General features: G+C 37.8%; 1 protein-coding gene across 4 annotated transcripts; it reads left to right on the forward strand.

Annotated features, from left to right (window-relative positions):
- Positions 1 to 1,085: 1,085 nt before the first annotated feature.
- On the forward strand, positions 1,086 to 16,165 carry si:ch1073-456m8.1 (uncharacterized). Of its 4 annotated transcripts, XM_027020334.3 has the most exons (6): positions 1,087 to 1,326; positions 6,966 to 7,046; positions 7,701 to 7,730; positions 8,144 to 8,305; positions 9,475 to 9,558; positions 13,801 to 16,165. In XM_027020334.3, exons 1-6 carry the CDS (start codon positions 1,228 to 1,230, stop codon positions 14,389 to 14,391), a joined length of 1,047 nt encoding a protein of 348 aa, XP_026876135.2. In that variant the 5' UTR covers positions 1,087 to 1,227; the 3' UTR covers positions 14,392 to 16,165. The 4 variants fall into 4 exon arrangements, with proteins under 4 accessions (XP_081561493.1, XP_081561494.1, XP_081561495.1 ...); XM_081705367.1 differs by lacking the exon at positions 7,701 to 7,730 and having other exon boundaries at positions 1,086 to 1,326; XM_081705368.1 differs by lacking the exon at positions 6,966 to 7,046 and having other exon boundaries at positions 1,086 to 1,326.
- The last annotated feature ends 3,654 nt before the right edge of the window (positions 16,166 to 19,819 follow it).

Below are 19,819 nucleotides of genomic sequence, written 5' to 3' on the forward strand. Positions count from 1 at the left end.
ATGTACCAGATTTTCCTTGTACGCTTGCTATTGTTGACAAGAAAAGAAAAAGATCTTTACTAATCAAGTCCAAATGAAGCTCAAGATCAACAGGGCCTGGGACTTTGGCAGAGGATAGACTGCCTCCATCTCAATACCTGCAACTTAAACAGTAACAGTAATTATCTCTGTGAATCTAAGGCTGGGCACAATTAGAAACTATGGACTGCCATTAAATGACTACTATCTGTCCAGCAGTGTGTTGAAATTGAGTTTAAATGCTATGAACAACTGATTTTTTTTTTCATACAGAATTTAATTTATGATCTAAACTTTATAGATCTATTTTGAATGTATCCTTATCTTCCAAATTTTATCTAATTTTCCCATTTTTTGCATATTGTACTATGCGTTGAATGTGTCTTGGACACATATAGGTTGGATATAATCTTTAATCATAAATGTAAATGTAACATTCAGAATCATCTATTGTATGCATCTATTGTATGCACAACATACAGTTTTTAATCACAATACTAATTAGTGGCATATTTCAATTTGCTAATTATCATTTTCATTCATTTATTTTCTTTAGCCATTTGCAGCACTCTTTATATTTAGCTAATCAGAGGAAAGATGCTTACTTAGAACATAATGCCAGCAATTGTATGTTTAATGCTACATGACAAAATTACTCCCATGACCCCTCATACAGTTGTGCATTTGAAGAGAGCTTGCCCATTGTCTTGCTGGCTCTTCAGTATATTGAGTACGTAGATCCCTTGTGTTCCCATTAGTTATCAAATAGTCTAATTGTAGTTTTCTTATTACTGTCTGTTCCTATCCATGTTCTCTGTTTGCTGGTTTAATTAATTCATCCAAAAGCTTTTAACTGTTTTACTGACTTTGGACTGTTTTAATGATAACCATTAATGGATTTTGGCTTCATGTGTCTCAGTGGGTCCCCCTCTCTCTTCTAAGTGGTGGGATCTTCCCTGACCCACTGGTCTGCACATTCACATTATCCACTTTACTCTCACAATAAAATAATCGCATGACCATTGGGAAGAGTGTCAACACTGTATGATCCCTCCGTGACGACTACTTAGGCTCCTCCTACCAGTGTTGAAGTTGTGTCTGTAACCACCTCCCTTCTGTCAAATACGCATTAAACAGTAAACGAATTTTACTGTATTTTTCTCGTGATCTGTTTAGAACGTGGTTTAAGTTGTCCTTCCTGTCTTCAGAATGAATTCGGGTACACTGGAGAAAACCGATTCGCCAAAGAAACGAATCCTCTCGCGGGGCATGAGCGAGGAAGAGTCGCTTCGACACATCATTCAAGAGGTTAGTTAAAAAGAAACAACTTACAAGTGATTTACGTTTAATATTAACGATCTACCTTATGAGGACTCGATAAATTATAATTTAACAAAGTCCTGACTTGGGCGTTTTTAGGGGTGGCGTGGTGTGTTTTTTGTAACTGTTTTATTCGTTATGAAATGGAAGCAATCTCTTTTGTGTGGCGATGTGACTGATGACGAGACTTACGAATCAGTGTCCTGATCTCATATCTTTGTAAGAGACTAAAATACAAATGCGTAACGTTAATTCAGTTGCAATTTCAAGAATAGCTTCGTATTGCAATTCACCAGTAGGGATAATCAGCTACCAAGAGTGATTACTTTTGCATTCCTGGTTGTGTTTAGCTATCAAACCCAAAGATAGTAATTGGTGAGACTTTGATATGATTTTAGTACTAAACTCTGAGAATAATTCAGATAGGAATAACCTTGTTCCACTTCTAGATCACTCTCTGTACGATCTGTTCTTTGGTTCACCTAATTACGCCGGCCGATAAGTCATTATTATAAAATATCTTCCAGAGAAATTATGTAGCTAGTTAAGGCTAAAATGCCGCTAGGTGTCGCTCGAATTCGTCATGGCATATGACGTAATCATCGTATTTGCATATCAACAGGGCCGTTGAGCTTTCACACACCTTGCCAAAGTGGATCATTGGCGCATGTTACTAACTGATGCGCAAAAGATCTGTTAGATTGCGTTATAAATTGTGTTAAACTAATGTATAATTTTAGGCATAACAATACATACTCCATATACTAATCTAGAATTAGTATCTGGTTAGAATCTGGGATTGCCCTTATATTTCTGAAAAGTCTAAGGCTACAATAGTTTGAAATGGTGTCTTGGTGTTTCCGCTTGTAATATTCTAATTTGTAGGTAAGATTTATTTATAAAGAACACTTTTAATAACTTGTGTTGACCAAAGTACTGTACATAGAATCAGCATAATGACTACATATAAAATACAACACAGGTAAAAACACAAGTAAAACATATAAGATGATTTTAAAAAAGAGTATGAGTGCATGAGTAATAAGTAAAAATAGATAAAACACAACTAAGCTGATGAGTACCAAGAAATAAAACTCAGACCCAAAACAGATAATACTACCACATTCTTTCAATATTCAAATTAAAGTTTGTATCAATAGGTTTTTAGACTTGATTTTAAAACTAAGACAGATGGTTTTTGCAAGGATACAGCATACAGCATATATTTGGGTGCTGTTGTGACTTAAACTTTGATGAACTTAAAACTGTTGGGCACTCTTATGGAATAATAGTCTTGTATTAATTTTTGTAATATTGGACACAGTGGCTAACAAGGTACCTGACTACAATCCGTGTGCCTTAATGACTAGGCACCCTAAGCAATAGGTACTCATGGGGTGGCATTCAAAATGGCTGTCATGCATTTCCAGAGGGACATGAAAGTGGTGGTTTGCAGCCCCAAAACCCTTGGCTGGTCTTGCCCAGCATGCTTTGTCATTACAACTGGTTTTGTCACCTCATCAAACTTACTAATTTGCTAAGAGAGTTGCTAATACTCTTTGTCACATCTGGCTGTAATGTTAAAGCACAAATATCAGTGTGGTCTATTTAAAAATATTCACCCTACAGAAAATACCATGACAAAATGAACCAGAACATGGTGTGCTACCTGAAAAATGTATTTGCTCCAAAAAGGTTTGGCATTTTGAAATTGACTGGTGTGGGGTGGGGGTTGTTCTACTGAGCAGAGTTCTGCAGCTTCTGTCTGAGAGTTAATCCCTGGCCCCTGCAAGGCCAAGTATACTATATCCTAATATATACCATTAAATTAATTGCCCCCTCCATTAGATCATCTTATAAGTGTATTCTATAAATGTTTAATTACCATCTGTAGACCATCAGATAATGTGCATAATCTGTCAGTCACCTGTTTTCAGTTCTCAACAGGACCGGAATTAATATTTGCTTTAGAAATTAATAAATAGCTATCTGTTTATAGTAGTATACATTCTATTTTAATTACTGGCATTCTTTTTTATATCATCTGCAAGTTCATAGGCCTCTGAGGAATGATGTGAGAGGAACATTTGGAAATCATTTATACACAAGCCTGGGCTGTTCTGTAAGCAACCATACATTTTCCAAATGTGAAATCTTTTTGCTTCCAGATCTCAATGCTGTACCCCTGCATGTCAGCATGAAATTTGGACTTGTTTTGAGATTGCCAGGAGCTTCAGACTTAGTCTTATGTCTCTCATTTTTAATATGAAGGGAAGTTCACATTTATGGTTGCCTTTGAGGTTTTGCAAGGGGAAGATTGTGTGGCCACTCATCAGTATTATGGAAGGTCAGCCAAAAAAAAAAAAAAAAACCTAGCAAAAAGTTCACAAAGATAAATGTTATCTAGTTATTATTAGTTGCATTTCAAGCTCAAGGACACTTTACAAATATTGCTTTAAAAAAAAAAAAAAAACCTGATGAGAAGTGGCAGCCAATTTTGCACATAGCATACTCTTAATCAGAAACTACAGCATATCCAAGCAACCTCCATGTTTCTTGATTGTGGGAAGAAACCCACACACACAGAACATGTGAACCCCACCCAGATAAGGACTTGAACTCAAGATCCTAGTGCTGAGGGGCAAACATGCTAACCACCAAGCCACCAGTTGTTTCTGTATACAGAGAGCCTTCATGTTACGCTGATACAATAACCGGTAATTAGTACCTTGTGGCCAATACTGATATTAACCAATAATTTCAGATTTATGCATTCTAAAGCAAGTTCAAACTATAATCAGGACAGTGAGTGTAAGAAATGTTAAACTAAAAATGGGTCATTAATTGGTTTTAAATAGCCATGCCACAGGTAAATCAGGCATCACAATTATTGTAAACATATGTGGCTCTTAACACAAAGGAGAACAAAATAGTTTAATTATATTTTATTTCTTTCTGCATCTTATACCTTGAACTGATTCAGAAAACCTGACAGGAAAGCCCCCAGAAAAAAACACAACTGTAAAACAGACAACAGACATTTTGCTTAATGAGTAAACACCAAAAAAGAAAAAAGAAAACTGATAGGAAATTATACAGAACACAGATTACATTTCACAAAAGAAAACCTAACCACCTCTGATTATATGCATTTTTTTGTAACTAATAATATACAAATGAGGCCTAAATTGAACAAGGCTTAATCTGTTGGATAGATGAAAACCATCAGTTGTAATTATCATCTGAAAATCCAATATTTATCCATTAACAATTAATTTGAAATTGTCCTCAATGGCAAATAATATATCAGCTGCTGATATATTGTGCACCTCTAATTATAATGGCACCTTCCTCCTGGAAGGTAGCAAGTAGAATGACTGTACATAACTATGCCATGTTTCCAGAAGCCTTGTTTGTGAATGAGCTGTTCTCGATAAAGAGCAGATGGTGCTACTTAGTGTGTGTACACATATATAGGCTATATATAGGTGCATATAGGCTATGTATATGCTAACATTTACATTTGTTTTGGTGTGTTTAAGAGGACCTCCCCACTTCCTCTGATTGGTGCATGTTTCTAAAAGTAGCATGGTTGCTAGGGACTTTGTATAGATTGCATTGGATTGATGTATTCTGTGCTGTTCTCCTCTGCCAAGTGCCAGTCTGGATGTAGGTTTTAAGATGCGAAGCACGTCATGGAACTGGAATGTAATTCACTCACATACTCACTCAGTCATTCACTCAATCTTGGTAAACAAGCTGTAAATTCTCCACTTGTTGTCCTAGTTTTATTCTACTCACACTACCAAACACCTGATATCAGTTGTTGGAAAACAGTTGTGAATTGCTTGAGCAGGTAGGATAAGATGTACTCCTGCTTGGTTGGGTTTAAAACTTTCTGCCAGCCCGTGTTTTTGATAGGGCAACACTGAATCGCTCATATACTGCCTCACAGGATGGTCCTAAATCACTCATACATTCCCTTATAGGATGACCCTGAATCACTCACACACTCACTGATAGAACAACCCTGAATCACTCATACAACCTTGATAGGATGACCTTGAATCACTCATACTCTCCCTAATAATATGACCCTGAATTGCTCATTACCTCCCTGATAGAAAACCCCAAATCACTCATATACTTAACCTAACCCTTTAGGCACAAGTACAGTTACTTGGCAAGCATGATCTTTTTGCACCTCTCATTAAAGCAGGAGGAAAGACATCAGCAATGATCTTAGAGAAGCAATTGTTGCTGCCCATCTATCTGGGAAGGGTTATAAAGCCATTTCCTTTGCCAACAGTTTGAAGTCCATTATTCTGCTGGGGGCTGAGAAAGATTATTCACAAGTTGAAAACATTCAATAAAGTTCCCAATCTTCCTAGGAGTGGATGTACCAGCAAATTCACACCATGGTCAGATGATGCAATGCTCAGAGACATTGCAACAAAAAAAAAAAAACGAGCTATATCTGAGACTCTACAGGCCATGTTAGCATGTTAGATGTTCAAATTAATGGCTGTTCCAAGTACAATGACTGAACAAGTATGTCTTGTTTGGAAGAGTTGCCATGTTACATGTGAGCAAACCTCAGGACTTCTGGACCATTGTCCAATGAACAGACGAGGCCAAAGTGGAGATGTTTGGCCATAATTCACAGTACCACATCTGGCAAAACCCAAACACAGCATATCAGCACAAACACATCATACCAGCTGTCAAGCACGGTGGTGGAGGGGTGATAATTTGGGCTTGTTTTTGCAGCCACAGGACTGCACATCTAGCAGTCATTGAGTTGACCATGAACTCCTCTGTATACTGAGCTCTCCTGTATAATATACTCTGTATAATATCTAACAGCTAAAGCTTGGCTGAAACAGGGTCATGCAACAGAACAATGATCCCAAGCACACTGGCAAATTTACAACAGAATGGCTGGGAAAAAAAAAGAATCTATGTGTTGCAGTGGCACAGTCAAAGTCCAGATCTCAACCCAGTTGAAATGATATGGCAGAATCTTAAGAGAGCTGTGCATAAACAAATGCCCACAAACCTCAAAGAACTAAAGCAACACTGTAAACAAGAGTGGGCCAGAATTCCTCCTGACTGATAGTCGTACATAAAATGATTGCTTCAAATTATTGCTACTAAAGGTGGTTCTACATGCTCATGTAGTGTACTTAATTTTTTATAAATGGCTTCTCTATTTAGGCTTCAGTTTTGTTAACATGGTGGAATCTGTTGTTAAATGATGTTAAATGACATGGTGGAATCCGTTGTTCTCGTTCATCTGTTGCTCACATCACTTAAATATGCCAAATATGATTTGCAGGTTATTTGTAGTACTGACATTTATTGGTGCTTAGAAACACTCCAGCTGGAAAATGGAAAAAGGCAAAATATGGGATTCCAGACTTGTTTGAGAAAGAGAAAGGTCACGTAAACTGGATTTTTGTTCAAACACTTATATAGTACATCAAAATACAAAATATGTGTAATATTCCAAAATAGTTCAAATACTACAGTGAAGACAGATAGACAAGGTACATGGCATCATATTTTGTCATGGTTTTGAATTTGTTGTGTATTTCTGTGTATTGATTGTGTTGCTTGTGCACTAGGCCGAACAGACACCCAAACGCCTGAACCGCAGTGACAGCAGACACGGCTTGCGCAAAAGGGGCGAAATGAGAGATAGCCAGGTGAAAATTACATCACCGTAACACACATATTAACATAGCCCTTTATCATACAGCTTGTGTCTAAGGGCATACTAGAGCTAGAACAGTTAAAAATCCTGAGTGTTTGCACTGTCCGGATGTTAACCAGGACAGATCTCACTGGGAACTCACCCAATTTCTCCACTGGTACAGTCCTTTTCAAAAATATTGGCAACAGCACTGCTTGTGGGCCACATCACTGAACCAAATATAAGACTATACTGTAAAAAAAAAAAAACACCTTTTTTAGGAAGCAAATTTGGGAGAAATATATACTGGTGTATTCTGGAGTTTTCAACAAGAAAGCAGAAACCTACTGTGTTAAGTTGCCACTACTTGCCAACAAGTGACCAGGTTAATTCTCAAGAAGGTTGTGAGTGGAATATTTAAGCTGTGCAGCAGTGATTGGCACCAACTTCGCCCAAATGCAGCTCAAAGTCTACCCAGCTAACTGACTGAATTACCTCCAATGATAGAGTCACAGATGTAAGAAATACATATTAATATGTAATACAATCATGAGTTCACAATCTAGTGAAAACCTCTTGCAGTCTCAGCATAGTTGTATTTTTCTTGTATGCATAATAATTTGCTCAATATGATATTCATCTGTTTTTATTTAATTCTTTGCAACAGAGTGAAGAGGAGCATGCTGTGACAAATATGGTATCATATTTCATCTAATTCTGAATGATTCATGAATAATTGTGCAACTTGCTGCACATATCTTGATATTAACAGCCCGCTAAAGACTAAAACAGTTCTGTGATGATAGACTTCTAGTAGTCTGTAAACAACATTTTTAGTAGTTTGTTTTCTCCCTTTATAGTCATAGGCAAATTCCATGGGAATTGGTCAGTAACTTAGCATTAAACAGTGCAACAAATCTTATAAAGGCAAAAATGTGCTTCATGGAAGGGTATGAATTCTGGCCCTACATAATCTACATTTTTCAACTGTCCACTGAATTTTGCTGTCCTACACTTTCACATTTCACTTACAGACCAGGTGATCACAAAATGAATTTTGAGTTTAATACAGCACCAATGTATTGTTGTTTTTTTTTTGCTTTGGTGCAGATGGAGCTCCAGGCAAACTATGAAGACTGCTTGCAGGAACTGCAGACTCTTGAGCTCAAACAGGAGGTGGTGTTATTCCAGGTGGACTGTCTCCAGGATGCTCTGCTGGGGGCTGAGGAGATGCTTGCTGAAACACAAAGGGAGGCTCATGAAATCAGGATGGTAAAATCACTACTTCTTATAGTGCACCTATTCTAAGCCTACTATTAAAAGCCATTCAGAAGCTTAGGTCAATTATGTGTAAATTTGTTAGTGTTAACTTGTTTATTATGTACACATCAATTAAACAGGGCCACTTTTAAAATTACAGATAAAAATAACATCTTAGATCAAATCAAATTTATTTATATAGTGCTTTTTACAACAGATAACGTCACAAAGCAAATGTCCAAGTTCAAGCCCCCACTGAGCAAGCCAAGGCTGACAGTGGCAAGGTAAAACTCTCTAGAGCATAAGGAAGAAACCTTGAGAGGAACCAAGACTCAAAGGGGGGGCCCATCCTCCTCTGGTTGACAACGGTCACCACAATAATAACAATTTTAAGAGAAAAATAAATAAATAATAATAAAGTGAAAAAACGAGCAATTAATCTCTAGTCCGCTTATCTATAAGTCCTAGTCTTGCCCGGATGGTGTGCAGGTGTCCGAAGCCCATCCCACAAGAGTGTGTCCATCAAGGGCAATTGAGAAGTAGTTGGCTGGGGTGGAGGTGTGGTGGGATACAGCAGTGGACATCACAGGGGGGTTGCAGTAGCCATGGCAGCTGTTGTTGCTCTTGAACACTTCCATCTCACAATAATAGCACTTACGGTTAACCAGGGCAGATCTAACAGAGCAGAAATTTTACAAATGGACTTGTGGCTTGGTGGCAGTGCCATGCCACCGAATCACTGAGCTCTTCAGCACAGCCCCTTTTCCTGCCAGTGCCTATCTATGATGGTTGCATGGCTATGTGCTTATACATCAGTTAACAATGAGACTGGCTATTGATCTTGGTAATTTGGAGGGATGTCCACATGCCTTTGGCCATGGATTGTATAAACATGAATATTTCACTTTGTAGAGTAAGATCTTATTTCTGTTTTTATATTTATCTGTTGCAGTCAGCTAGCATTTCTTTCTCTGGAAAAACAAGTAATCAGAGATCATGAATAAAATTACTAAAAATAAATGACAGTGTCCCAGTTTGTAATTACACTGCAAACAGTTTAAGAGCATAGAAGTTGAACAGAAACTCTCTTTCTCTCTCTCTTCCTCACTCTCTCTGTCCTCCTCTTTCTCTCATTTTTTTTTCCTGGCCCCCTTATCTTTGATTCTCCCTCTCCTCCACAGGAGCTGGAGCGAGAGAGAGAACGGAGGAGAACATTGGAGGACATGGTTGCTTCACTAACACAGGAGGTGGACTGGTTAAAAGAGGTGAGAGTAGGCCATACTTGCATAACAGCATTTTTTGGGCAAACATTAAGTCAAATCAAAGTCAAATTTATTGATATAGTGCTTTTTACAACAGATGTTGTCACAAAGCAGCTTTACAGATGTTTGAGTCCAAGCCCCCAGTGAGCAAGCCAAGCATGATAGTGGCAAGGAAAAACTCCCTAGAGTTTTCCCGGGGGGGGGGGGGGCAACCTCCAAAATAATAATGATATAGACAATAAGAGGCAGAAAAATTAGTGAAAGATAAATAAATAAATTAAAGATACATAAACAAATAATAAAATGATACTCTGGTTCTGAAGGTGTGCACATGTCTGAAACACATCGCGCATGAGAACATCCATCAAGGGCAACAGTGAAGTAGTTGGCTGGGGTGCAGGTGTACTAGGCTACAGCAGGGGACATCAGGGGGTAGTTGGAGTAGCTATGAGACAGGTTGAGGCTCTGTGATATCATGACATCGGGGTAGGTGTACCTCAGCATGAAGAGAGAATAGATTATTAGGCATGTCCAGGTATGAGGGTGTGTAAATTAGGGAACTATAATGTGCAAAGATGGACTCCAGCAGGTCTAGCTATAGCAGCATAGCTAAAAGTATAGAACCAGAAGGAGCCACAGGCACGAGGGCACCCTGGAACATCAGCACTCTGCCACTCTCAGTCAAGAAACTTGAGTGACAAAAGAAAGGTGAAGTGACAGCATCATAATATCCCAGTTTACCATAACTCTCAATGCCCATGGATCTCCAGATCTACACCTTTACCTAAGATGGGAAGTAGTTAATAAAATGCCTGACTGTACAGAGGTTCAGCCTTGCCTTAAATATTGAGACTGTGTCTGAGTCTCAAACATTTACAGGAAGGTTATTCCATAGTGTAGGGACCTTTATAAGAAAAGGCTCTGCCCCCTGTGGTAGATTTTCTTATTCTTGGTACTAGTAAAGAGCCTGCACCTTTTGACCTAAGCAGACATGGTGGCTCGTAATGCACTAGGCGTTCTGTAAGGTACTGTGGGGCAAGACCATTCAGTGCTTTGTAGGTCATTATTTTGTAATGTATTTTGTGAGTATTTATAACTATTTTAGAATCAATAAGATATTTTACTGGGAGCCAATGTAAAGCAGCTAAGATAGGAGTGATGTTATTACATTTTCTAGTTCTAGTAAGAACTCTGGCTGCTGCATTTTGAACTAGCTTGAGGTTGTTTAGGCACTTAGTGGTACAGCCAGATAGTAAGGCATTACAGTAGTCCAATCTTGAAGTGATAAATGCATGGACTAGCTTTTCTGCATCATGTAAGGAGTGTATGCTCCTAATCTGCACAATGTTCCTGAGGAGAAGATAGGCATTCCTAGAACAATTTTGTACATGAGCTTCGAAGGAGAGACTGGCAGCCATAATTAAGCCAAGATCTTTGACTGTTAGAGAAGATGTGATTGGGAGACCATTGAGGTTCATTGAGTAATTAGAGAGCTAGGACCCTGCTGTCTCTGGGCCTACTAGAACCATCTCTGTTTTGTCAGAGATGGGGTTTGAGGGTATCCTAGTCGCAAATGACAAGTCTGGGAGATTTGCAATACATCTAGATGCAGTGGGTGACGTGATTGTGTGTTTGGTGTGGTAGTGAGGTGAGATTACTAAATTATGGCTTATATGTAGTTCAAATGAAATGAGGAAATGATTTGAGATGGCATCAGACTGGAGTAGTATAACTATGTTCTCTATGTCAACACCAGTATGTCAGTGCTAAGTGTAGCGTATGTCCACAAGAGTGTGTGGGTTCTCTTGTACGTTGGGTGAAACCAATTGATTCAAGTATTCAATTAAAGGCCGATCTCAGAGGGTCTTAGGCACTTTCACAATTAATATTGAAATAACCAACAATAATGGCTCTTTCTACTAGAGTGAATAGATTAGAGAGGAAATATGCAAATTAATTAATAAATGCTGAGTAGGGTCCTGGTGGCCTGTAGATACCAATTAGTGGAAAAGGCTAGGTGGGCCTCTTATCACTGGCTAAATTATTTATGCTAGTAAAAATAATTTCAAAGAACCAGCTTTCCGGTCTATGCCTAATGTGTCGGTATAAATAACTGCAATGCCGCCTTCACGGCCAGTTAGACGAGGGCGGTGTACATAGCTATAGCCAGAAGCACACACTTCATTAAAAGCTATGTACTTATTTGGCTCGATCCAGGTTTCTGTTAGACAAAGTGCATTAAATCTATGTTCTATTAGGATTTCATTTATCATGAGCACTTCAGATGTTAGTGATCTAACATTTAGTAAACCCATCTTTAGATGAAAATGGGGCAGGCAGTGTTTTGTGAATCAGTTACTCTAATAAAAATTAGGTTATTAAGACATGTTTTTCATTGTTTTCTGTATTTCTGCTTAGCTTGGGGAACAGACACGGTGTCAGTATGATGAACTTCAGGTGATGTCATGTAGCGACCAGCAGATGGTTGGTTTAGCCTCTTTGTCTGCTGCCTGTCCTCCACTCTGGATTGTCATAGATTAACTAAGTCTGTCATAAAACTGTGTCTTATGTTACAAGAAAGGAGAGCAGCACTCTCCCTGGTAGGATGGAAAACATCCCACCGTAAAAGGCCAGGCTTGCCCTCAAATGTGGTCCAATTATCTATAAACCCCACATTGTTTTTTGACCACCACTTGAAAATCCAGCAGTTCAGCGAAGATTACCAGCTGTACTTTATATCGCCACTCTACCTTGTGATGAGACCAGAGAATTCTACAGTATCAGACATCGCTTTCGCTAATTAACACACCTCTGCAATATTATTTTTAGTAATCTCTGACTGTTGAAGGTGTTTATCTCCTATGTGAATGACTATCTTAGACAACCTATGCTTGCCTAAGACCTTAAGATTACCTGCAATGTATGGCGACTTGGCCCCAGTATACAACTAACTACTGCTGCTGGTGTCCCTAAAGGCCTAGCTAATTTCACATGTTGCAAAGTAGAGTCCCCGTTTTTAGGTAGTTCTTTGGATTTAATTTTGGTGATAAAGTCTTTGATGTCTAGTGGAAGTTGCCAATTTCCAGGTGAAATGTAGTTAATGCTTTATTTAGCTTACCTTTGCTTTTGTTTAAAAAAATCACAACACAGAACACTGATTCCCAACTTGAACTTTGTGTCTACAAAAGGGATTATGTTGCATTTGTATTGTGCCAGTGACTAGCCAGACTGAAAAAAATTTAGGTTCAGTACCTAAACCATATGCAGGCCGTTTCCTTGGTGGGCTATTGGTTGGTAGTTTAAGCACATGATTTGTTAATTAGGTTTTTCTAATGGCACAGATATTGTGTAGATGAACAAAGGAAACAGAATGGTGGATAAGAACAATTCAATTCTAAAAATTTTATCCAGACTTATGTAGCATGCTTTGAAGTATCCATTACAATTTAGCCTCGGCCTGTTCAATTCAGGACTCTTTTGTAAAAACAATGGTTGATTATGACACTGAATCAGGCTTGTTTACAAGAGCCCTAACACATCATGCATGCTGGAATCAATGTGTTAATTGTATTTATGTGAAGCCACATGTTTCCTTGTTTTTGTTTAGGTCACTTACATTTTTTGCAAGAATATAGTTCAGTGTAAAAAATATTGTATTTTCTTTTAATATCCTTGTTACAAAAGAATCACAAGCAGACTGGTGGCTTCAGTCAGCTGTTGTTGTTCTGATGTTGGCAGATGGAGGACTATCCAGAGAATAATAAGAATCTAGTAGTCGGATTTGATTCATTGAATTAGGATGGGGAGACGAATGGCAAAAAAAAACAAAACTGGGCAGCCAAAATTTCTCTATAAAAGGTCGCACTGCACACAGCAATGTATTAGGAAATGGTGACACCTTTCCTGTGTTGTGTTAAAGATAGATGTTTGTTTGTATACTTTTCTCCTTGCATTTAGATCACACTAGTAGTTTTCACCTCTCTATGCCAGAATACTGTGCCACAAGACCAAGTCAAACTCTTTATGAGTTTATGAGGGGGGTAGAGGATATTCTAAATTCTTTGAAAAGGGCTTCATATTAAGGAATAACATATTGAATTGTAAATTTTGTATTGAGGATGTAATGCTCATCTAATTTCACAAACAAAAAATAACTGTGTGGTCATATTTTTCAATGTTTCAAGTTTACTGCAAATTGTAACTTTGAGGTTTTTTTATTGTTTCTTCTTCTTTTATTATCAACAGGAGAAAAAATCAGCTCTATCTAACCTGCTTAAAATCAGGGCAGAAGTGAACAATGGTGATGCTGTTGGACCAGGAGGAAATCCTGCTGTAGAAATAGATGGAAATGCACCCGAAAGAATGCCTGTCTGTGCTCTTAGCTCAGACACAAGCCAGCAGTCACCAGGCACTAAAGATGGACCTGCTGGATTTTCCACTGGAAGAGTAGCTTACTTCTTGCAGAACATGAAAGTAGATCCCAGCTGCTCCAGGTACACTGGTTCCATTCAGCCTCAGGGAGCTCCAGAAGGGACTTCAGTGGACAAGGAGGTCTGTGAACCTGAGCAAAGATCAGACGTGGACCACTTGGATCATGTGTCCCAACAGGCTGGTCTGGAGGGTGGAGATGGCCAGCAAGCTCAGGATGGGGACGAAAATGATGAGAGTAGTGGCTATGAAGATGCCCGATCAGAGTTCCTAGCTGCTTCCTCTACTCCGGATGAGCTTCTGGATCCAAACTTCTTGGATCATGTAAGGGGCTTCGACGAGTGTGAACTGAAGAATAGCAGTGAGCCCAGGAGCCCCAAAAGTCAAGACTCCTGTGTTTTGTCTTAAGGAAGTATCTCTCCTACATAGCACCAGATACTGATTAGAGTCTAGTTTTTCTCATGCTGTCTTTACACCATTTTTACAAAAAACAAAAAAAACAAAAACAAAAAAACAACCAGTTCTAAACTTTAGACTTAAACTGCCTTTGCAGAGGCAAATTATTATCATCATTAGGTGTAATTACTATCTTCTAGTAAATTTTATGTAGTAGAGAATTGGAACCTGAACCGTTTAGCCAAAATTGCTTTGGTCTTCTTAAGTGATGCACTGCTATTCTTTGCTTTCTTCCCCTGCCTTGAAAGCACCCTTTGCGACTGTTGTACAGTCCACAATTATGGCAGGGCTTTGTATTTATGATGTAGATATAACAATGCTGCTGGCATGAGAGATGCCATAATGTAGTCAAGCAGAACTGATGCCCTGATAAGTCAAGCAGTCTTCTTTCCCTTATTTGAAATGTCTCTAATGAATCTGAATATAGCTATCATATAGAAAAATGTGGTATTTTGAGAACATTTAGACTTGCTTTACAAAATTCCATTTACTTTATAAAATTCCATAAGAGCTGTTTCTTGCTGTTTTTATAAATTTAAAAGATCTTTCACTCTTTCAATTTTCTAGAACCAGCCTGTAACACTATGATGGCATGCTGCTATGACTGGCATTTAAAATGTGTGCCTTCAGGACAAAAATCTTTACTTTCCAAGAACTGGATGTTCAACTGTATTGTGCAATCAACAATATGTATTAGACAGACATTATCTTAGGTCATACTCTTATACTAGGCTAAGGCTGTAACTCTTAACATGATGAAGATGCTACTAAACAACTGCCAAGCAAGTTAAATTATGGCAATTCATTAGTACTACTGACCAAAGGGGTAGCCATGTTTATCATTACATTACACAAGTACTATGTACATATACATAAATTTCTGCTTATGGCTGGCTATTATTTATCACAAATTGACAAATCACTGGTAGTTACATATCAGAACATTTTCTGGTGTCTTATGCTGGATAAGATAATTAATGAAAACTTTGCATTTGCAATGCTGTATAGTCCAGGATAAACACTATGGAAAAACACTTTGAAATTTCACCCAGCTTAGCCCCGTGTTATTTTCCACTGTATACTTTAGAGCCAGTGTTTGCTCTTGGTGTTAACATGTGCTGGATTTGCCCTACTGAACTGGGAGAAGCTTTGAGCTGTCTTTACATTGCAGGCCAGTGATTCATGTGTTTTCATTGTTTGGTCCCTCAGGTAGCTGAGTGGAATAACAAGTTTGTTTAGTAATATCAGATTTAAGTTACAGTTGTCTGTTGTTAAGTAGCTAGATCTAAATCCTCTCTGTTCCCAAAAATCTGCCAAAAAGTTAAATGAGGCTAATGTATTTAGATTCATTATGTCTTTGTAAATTTCTTATTTTTATTATATGTGCTGAGTCAGTTTCGGATGCATCCACCGTACAGGGCCATGGGGTAGATTTGTCTCATTATTATGCAGGGTCTTTCACACACATATGCATGCATGCACAAAGAGAGAGAGAACGAGCTAGAGATGCCTTTAAAATCACAGAGTATGAGTGACATTCTGTGGAAATGGATTTGTATCTAGTTTTGTGATTTGCACTTTCATAACTTCCAGTCAGTTATCTTTCAAATGTTAAGTAATCAATTTCATCACAGTGCATGGATTTTCAAAAAAATAATTTTCACACGAAAGTTTAACAGAGCATGTATCAGATGTGTTATTTTCAGAATAAATTTTGTACAATTTACTGCATTTGTGTTTTTGATTTTTTGCACATTATGCATCAAACCTGTGCCATAGTTTTCTATGAATTTACTTTTTTAAAATCTTATTAGTTATTACTTATTCGTGTTTAATGAATAATAACTGCACATTTAGTGCAAAAGGATCTAATGCATAGTATGGAATTATGAACCACATTCTGGTCCATGTATGCTAATTAATTTTCATTGATTTGATTTAGCTCACTTGTTTACCCTTATGTAAATGTGAGAAAACACATCTCAGTTTCATCATCTTTTTAATTCAATTTGTTCTCTTCAACACAATCTGCATTAATATTAAACTATCAAGATAGATACCCCTAGCTCAATACACTCAAAAGCAAGCATAAAAAAAATCAACATAATTTTTTAAATCATACTAATTGTAAAAACAGTGTGCAGCCACCTTGATGTAAGCCACCTTTGTCCTTTGGGCAATTATGCTTTATTTATTTATTTATTTCCCACATTTTTTCTTACAATAAACTCTGCTTTGTTTTTTTTTTCACTGCAATGTGAACAGTAGTCACTGTGGGTCAATTCCCTGACACTGATTAAGCTTTAGTCTTCTACTAAATTGCAGTGCTGATGGTAAGTTATTATTCTTTTCAGATCTAGTTTTAGGCCTAACCTAGTTGTTTCCGCTAATTGTTTCCCCTACCAAGGCGCCTTGTTAAAAATCACACAAAAAAAATCCTAGTGATTATCATATGCTCTGTTAGCAGCAACTAAAAATGTAAAAAATGTCCATATTAACCAATCAGCAAATGTCTATACAAGGAGGCAGTCCTCTCTCTGTCAGTTATTTTGCATATGTCTGTGGAACGTAGAAGGAAGGTTGAGCACTAAGAGTGTGTGTCTTTGGAGGCAGAGCTTTGGGAAAAGGTATAGGGTTTGATTGGTGGATGTGGGATTCTTTCCAGGAAGGGAGTAGATCCCTTTGTTGGCTAACTCTTTGGCTAGCAAAAACTGTAAATTCATTAATAGCCATTTAATCAACTGGTCGAAATGATGTCATTATATAATATTTCTGTAAATACTTAATATGACTGGTGTTCATAATTGCCCATTTTGGCTTTCGGTGTTAGACATGGTGTTTTGTGTTTTGAGACATGCTGTTGCTGTTGTAGCTTGCTATCTTCCTGAAAGAAGTTGCATGTGAATCTTCCTCTCTAAAAACCTTGAATATGTTGTTTACAATCACTTGTTTCTCTTCCTCACCCAGAGCTAACTCTAGTGTCCCATCCCATCTGGCTTCAGACCAGTACACTCCAAAGAAACTGCCATTATCACCATTACAGAGAAGCTTCCTGCTGACAATTGTGCCATCACTGGTCATGATCATTACTGCCTGCAGTGTGGCAGTACTTTTCCTCCTACCTTGAGGGATGCTTATATCAGGTGACATAGTTTTAGGCCACTCCATGCAGATTCTCTATGGTGTCCCATGAGGTTTAGTGACTGGTCCTCTTTTGTCTATGTATTTACTCCCTTGATAAAGTTGCATCCTCACATTGGTTTTTATACCGTAGGTGTGCTGAGAATACTCAACTCAAGCTTTCCTTGCTTCTCTCATGCTAACATCTCGACAAGGACCAGCAGACATCTCGTCATGGATGACAGCCTATCACCAAAGCAAGAGAGAGCTGTTGAATATCCCTGGGTACACCTGCCCATAATCTTGTTGGCTCTTTGACAACTCTCTGATCACACTGGCCAAAAAGGCAGAAAACCTGGGTTTTCACTGTGCATACCACTAAGTGTAACTACACTGCTCAGTTAAGTTCTTGCTTTATATACTGATGGTTCACAATCACAGTGATAAATAGAACACAAAATAAAACACCATTTTCAGAAAAAGTGAATAAATAAATACGGTATTACACCCTTGCCCAAATGTAACATTTTTAATGTTGGGAATTCAATATTGTGTTTCTCAAAGTTTTTCATTCTCTGACATTGAAAGTCCAGATGTTATTACGATGTAGTTTACAGGAAATTAAATCATAAAATAACAGATTTCTTTTAGAAATCACGAATGGTACAATTATCACAGTTAAAAGAAATTATGCTTTTATCAAACAAATAAAGTAAATTATGTAAATGTATTTTTCCATCACTCTGCTGTATTCCACATAACATACTTATCCTCATGCTTGTCCACAAAGCCAACAGTAGACCAGTTCTGACCTGAAAGCACAGGCCAAACCATTTTCTGCATCTCACACCTTTTGTGCCAAATGTATGGCTCGACTCAAATTACCAAAAGACATAGAAGACAAGCTTAGTTTTAGTTTCTGTAAGCTCTTTTGGACAAAAGCATTTGCTAAATGCTATAAATGTAAATGCAAATCTTCAAAACCAGACATATTGTAAGTATTCTGAATCCAATACTTCAAGGTACCTCATTTGACAACTTATTGTGGTGCACTGGATATTCTCCACAAAATGGAAGACTCCCCAAAGAGTGCCCTATAATAGTGAACAGTGAACAGGTTTATAGTGAATAGGGCATAGTTTCAGACATAGACATTCCAACGATGTTTATTTATGTCCCAACTCTAGAAAATGTGATTCATTATGCCTCCTGGTGGCCTCCTGGGGCCTCTCTCACTTGAGTACAAAAAACCAAAAAAAAAAAAACAGGAACAGCAGGCTAAATTATGTAGTCCCACACAGCAAGAGTGAATTTTGGCAAGAGGTCCCAGTCCAGGGCATTAAATTTTCTGGGCCTATCGGTCTGCTTCAGATTTCCCAAATTGTGACTCAAGGTTCTTATTTTTCTTGACAAACCTTGTAATTTTCAGAAAATTAAGCACCAGTTTAAAACAATAGAAAAAAAATCAGATTGAATGTGTCTCTGCACGTCTTGGCACTGAATCAACCTGTATCTGAGTGCAAATATATCTTCAATTATTTACTGCCTTTTCCTTTCATTCAAGGACATTCCTTATCAGATGTCTCCATAGAAAGTATGTAGTTGAATTTAATTGAATCAACTTTAAATTGTCCTCAAGGAGCAATAGCCTTGGGCTTACAAAAATTATTACAAAACATACTTACAAATACATGATAAGACATCACAGACTTTAAAGTACCAGGCTGATGCAGGAGGTAATGCAGGAGGTACAATTGAGCTAGGTTGCTATTATAGAGTACTTTTAACAAATAAATGGCAGACTGCAAGGTAGGAGCCAATGCTAAAATTAATTTTATATACAGGGGTGATAAGTATTACATAGAAAGCTTGTTAGGCGCTAAAACAAGATGTCAAAGACACTTATCAGACTATCAATTTCAAAAAGAATAACCTGGATACTTGACTGTTCTTCAAAAGCTTCTCAATTAAAGGCTTTATCTGTGTAAAGAATCTACATGTCATTAATAACGTGAATAAAGGTTTATGTGAATAGTTTAAATTTGACTTTTCTGCCGAAGGTCAAGAATGTATATAACAACAGCGACAGCAGACAGTAGGTGGCGGTATAGCACAGGAGATGTTTCATCATTTATTTCAGCGGTTTATTCCAAATAGCCAGACACTTTCGAGAGCATTACAAAATGCTGTTATTATGATTTCTTCACAAATGTAATTGGTCTCCGCAATAATTTTATGAAGAAGAAATTTTACCAACACA

This window comes from Electrophorus electricus, chromosome 22 (genome assembly GCF_041902795.1).
Source record: "Electrophorus electricus isolate QZ-2024a chromosome 22, ASM4190279v1, whole genome shotgun sequence".
NCBI lineage: Eukaryota > Metazoa > Chordata > Actinopteri > Gymnotiformes > Gymnotidae > Electrophorus > Electrophorus electricus.